The 4,647-nt window shown below is 43.2% G+C and overlaps 1 protein-coding gene across 1 annotated transcript in view; it reads left to right on the top strand.

The window, feature by feature from the left end:
• Positions 1-4,647, top strand: part of cadm1a (cell adhesion molecule 1a) — a 161,890-nt gene that overhangs the window by 88,351 nt on the left and 68,892 nt on the right. The window contains exon 7 of the mRNA XM_008278372.1: positions 886-1,058. Within this exon, the coding sequence (XP_008276594.1) occupies positions 886-1,058 (173 nt within the window). The remainder of the gene's footprint in view (positions 1-885; positions 1,059-4,647) is intronic.

The raw sequence follows: 4,647 nt of genomic DNA, 5'->3' as shown, positions 1-4,647 counted from the left end.
ACATATGGATTTGTGTACGTAATCCAGCAGAACATGCAGTACGATTCCTTCAAAACGTATCTGAGAATGCAGTGAGTTTGTCTAGGACTTTAAGGCAAGGCTGCTTTAACTAGTGGCTTAAATCCACAAATAGATTGTATAGCTATAGACTCAGGATGCAGCGTTTGTGGCCATTCAGTCTATTATTAATGTAAGTTGAAGGCCTTGAATTGTTCTGAACACTTTCATGCATCTATCTGTCCTTTTTCTCCATCGTCTGACCTTTTCTTTGGAGCCAAATCACCACTGACAATCACAAGACAACTATTACGTAGATTTCCAGGAAATATACTGTGACAGAAGCCTAAAGTTAAATTAATCTGACTAATGAATGGACCAATAGCCGAGCAAGAGTCCATTGATTCGTCGTTACCCAGATTCAGGTTTGCAAGACCAGAAAGGAGAATGACGTGAAGCACTGAAGGGAGAAGTTTTTGACAGAAGTGATGTTTACCGACCAAATGAGTCGGACGTAACCCAACTCAGAGCTTTGTGCTTTGTTTTCCTCAGCATGGTGGATTAAATGTTTTCTTTTCCTTTTCCACTTTTGCCCAGTAACACCTATCCAATAAGAATTCATCACCCTTATAGATGTGATGTCACATGATTCTCCCTGTTGGAGGAACACTCTGTGATGTGATGATGCCATTACCAGTTCAGTGGTTGGTCCGCTAATGGCAAAAATGATCCATATGTTGTTTATTTCATTAAACAGTTCAGTACTTTGGGGTGTAAATGTTGCCAACAGTGCTTCATTAGATGTGTTAACAAAAAGGATCACATCATAAATCACTGCCGCTTCCCTTTTCCTGGGATCTAACCGGTGCTCTGCTGCTCTGCTTTCAGGCCTCAGCGGGTGAACTGGCTGAAGGTGGATGACGACGTTCCATCTCACGCCGTCATCACCGGCGGTGACCTTTACATCGAAAACCTAAACAAGTCCTACAACGGAACCTACCGTTGTGTGGCGTCCAACTCAGTGGGGGAGTCTTACGACGACTACATCCTCTACGTCTATGGTACGCTCACCCAACACCGACATGCTAACACGTCATTGTCTCGCTCTTTAAATGTATCTGCTGTTTTTTTCCAGCCTTTCCTTCAATCCTCCAGATGAACACTAATGTCACTTCTTGTACACCGTTTAACAACCTGCTGAGATTTTTAACCAAGATTTAGGAGATTGGACATAAATAGCAGATTATCTCCCACTGATCAGCCACAACATTAAAACCAGAAGCTTAATATTGTGCAGGTTCCCCAAACTTCAGGTCACCATGACAATTAATATTATTCAAGGAGACCAATGGCTGCTGTACAGTTGCATAAAAAGGAAAATGTTGGTGCCAAACTCTAGAACAGCCCAAACTTTGTTGACATTGCTTTGTTGAAAGATTGCACGTTTAAATGAATTTATTTGATAAGGATTCCAAAAATCTGCAAAATCTTAACTATCAGCTCCAGTCGTTGGACGATCCCGAGTCCTTGCTGCTAAAACAGATGGGCCATGGACAGTGGACATTAGTGCCGTCGATGACGTTGCATCATGGGATTGGGCTTTTGTTCAAACACGTCCCACAGACGGCTGATTAAATCAGGATCTGGAGAGTTTGGAGGCTGCATCACCGCTTGGTCATGTTGCTCAAACCATTACTCAGCAGTTTGTGCCATGTGGTGGGGCATGATGTCCTGCCAGGTGGGGGGTCGTTGCGCCTGGTTTGCAACGATGTGTAGGTGGTCTAAGACGTCCCACCAGAACCCTGAACGATGATCGATGCTAATGTTGTGGCTGATCAGCGTATATGTCGACTGATGACTGATTCACAAGACTGGTAAGCTGTTAGCGCTGGTGCTCACTGCTAACACTTGTAGCATACTAAACACTCCGCTGGCATAATCCAAAGTACGCCCACTGACTTTTAAACGAGGACTCTGTTATAGTGCAAATGCAATATACTATTAATCCCTTCCCCAATTCCAGCTGCACTGCTGGTGTGGCCGAATGCTTGTCACTGCACTCTGTCCACTTTGTTCGCTTGATGCCGAAAACATTAGCACAAAGGAGAGTGAAAAGCCGGCACGCTGTTCCAGCCTTTGATAAGCCTTCAGACTCATTATTACTCATTTTCCATCTCACATGAACCTATAGCAACAGCCCCATACCAGAGCTGCTCGTTCAGGTTTCCTTTTGGCTCCATATTTGTAACAGAAGACACCAGCATCATGCTCTCAGCATCTTTCTCTGGGCTTTGATTGGCTGTTTTAATACCCCGAGTTCACATTTTGCATTTATACACATATTAAACATTGTGAATTTTGAAGACTGGTTTGGATTTTTTTCTACCAAAACTCTCTATTTTTAAGCCAGATTTCAAATTTATAGGAAGCTAAATACTAAAATGAGAACATTTCTTTGGAGCACATTGGGCAGTTTGGGTCTACGAGCCCATCATCTAAAATCCTGGATACGACTCTGAGCATAATAATCTAAAATTCTTGCCCCGGGAGCCCTGCTGCTTTTCAGAAGGTGAAGGTAGTTGGGAGGCTGTGAGCAAAAAAAAAAAAAAAATTACCTGGCTGCAAATCTATACAGCATGTTGTTGGTTCTGAAAGTAAATCTGCCACATCAGCTCTGCTGAGTCACTGGATTTCATTTTTAATACGTCGGTCCAGAGGTCACACAGTAGTTTTATTGCATCCTGATGTCAGTCAAGTCAGTTTTATTCATACATCCCTCACCCACAAACGGCATGGCTTTATAATGTGCACAGCGCATGACACCCTGGTTCAGGTAAGAAGAACGACTTATACGCTGTGTGCAAAGTGTATACAGCTTTTTTTTTTTTCTTCTATTTTATTTTAGCTGAATCGCAGCTGGAGATCAATAAATACAGAGCAGTGTGTGTGTGTTTTGTCGGCCGGTGGGGCTCCCATTCACAAACCAGGGCTAATCCTTTAACCTGCTTCTTTCAGATGTCTTTATTTCTGCGGCTTCCATGTTGATCTAACGTCCTCCTGTTTTTCCCTCTATATAATTCCCTCATCCTCGTGAGCATTATCTCAACATGCTTTTATAGTGTTCATGCCAATAACATTTTCTCCCTGAGCAGGGCATTACACTCTAATGTGCTCATTTTCCCTGACCAAAATTACTTCGCTATCACTTTTGGTAGACCCTGAGCCTGCAGAGAAATTATTTGGCTGCAATTGTCAGAGGGAATTAGCGCAGTGAAAAGCTTCTTTTTTTTTTTATGTGCGGGGGGCAGAAAGAGAGAAGTTCAATGCCTGATGGACACCAGCTGAATGGATGTTATTTACAGCAGAGCTAGCTGCTGTGCTAATGATGAGCGCAATAAAACAACAGAGATACTGTCGCAGATCAGGAAACAGTTCGCCGCCACCTGCTATATTACAGCTGTTAGTCTGGAACAGTGTGATGTCTCCTCTTTAGGCTGAAGACATTTTCCAGTTTTTATATTTAATAAACTTAGCAATTACAGTAAATTACAGACAAGAGGACCCACAAAGAGTACACAATCTCTTTTTCCTGTTTTCTGTCTGATCTAATGTAAGAAATGTTTGACGGTGCTAATCAGATTAAAGTCTGAACATGCATGTGGTGAGTCTTCAGACAGGAAAGTACATCATCTGCAAATGCACCGGGTCATCGTACTAGAAATATTTTTGCGAGGTGTTTTTTTTTTCTTTAATGATGAATATTTTGTTTGTTTGTTTGTTTTATGGCAGATCTCTTTTAGATCGTTTGTTAATTGTAAACCGTTGCGCTCTCTGCACGGCGGTTGTAAAAAAAATGATCCACGGAGACATTTTGCAGGTTCTCTGAGCGCTGCACTTGAACTGCACGTGTCCTGAACACAACAGATCTATGAGCGGTGACCAAAAAGTTTACAAGACAGCCAAAAAACATCATTTAAATGTGGCCGCCGTCACTGCTGAAGTTGTCCACTCGTGACGCTCCCTCAAAGTCCCGTCATGCAACCAAATCTAAACCATGTTGAGCTCCATCTGTGGTGAGCGCTGAACCTCCTGCGTCGACGGTTTAAAGCTGAATTTCATTTTGGGGAAGAGAAAGAAGTCACAAGGGGCCTAATGAGTAGAGTGGGTGGGGAGTGACGATTGTGTTGTTGTTGTTGTTGTTGTTGTTGCCAAAAACCCCCGAGGTAATGACCTCGCTGTGACCGGATGCACAGTGCAGGGGAGCCTCAGCATGCGATCGTGCCACAGCGCAGCTCATTTTCCCCCAAATACAGTAGAGCTCTGCCCAGATGGTGCACAAGGACGTGGATATTGAGGAAAACAACAAGCATGTTCTTGGGCTTGTTTGGTTTTGGAAACTGCTGCTTCTTCTCTTAATGGCAGCTGCAGACGCCCCCCCATCACTATCTATGATCGTTGACTGACACAGAATTTGATGTTTGCTCTCAGCTTCAGTTTGAGGTCAGCGGTAAAATCGCAAATGTGCACCTATGATGGTCACACAAACATGTACACACAGGGTTTGTTGTTAAAAGCGAGGCGTCATGCAACATCTTCAGTCATGACACCTACTCTTTGCTCATGTTACAAACTACAACTACCCTCTAACTC

This window comes from Stegastes partitus, unplaced genomic scaffold (assembly GCF_000690725.1).
Source record: "Stegastes partitus isolate 25-593 unplaced genomic scaffold, Stegastes_partitus-1.0.2 Scaffold121, whole genome shotgun sequence".
Lineage (NCBI taxonomy): Eukaryota > Metazoa > Chordata > Actinopteri > Pomacentridae > Stegastes > Stegastes partitus.
This window is presented reverse-complemented; position numbering and strand designations above follow the sequence as displayed.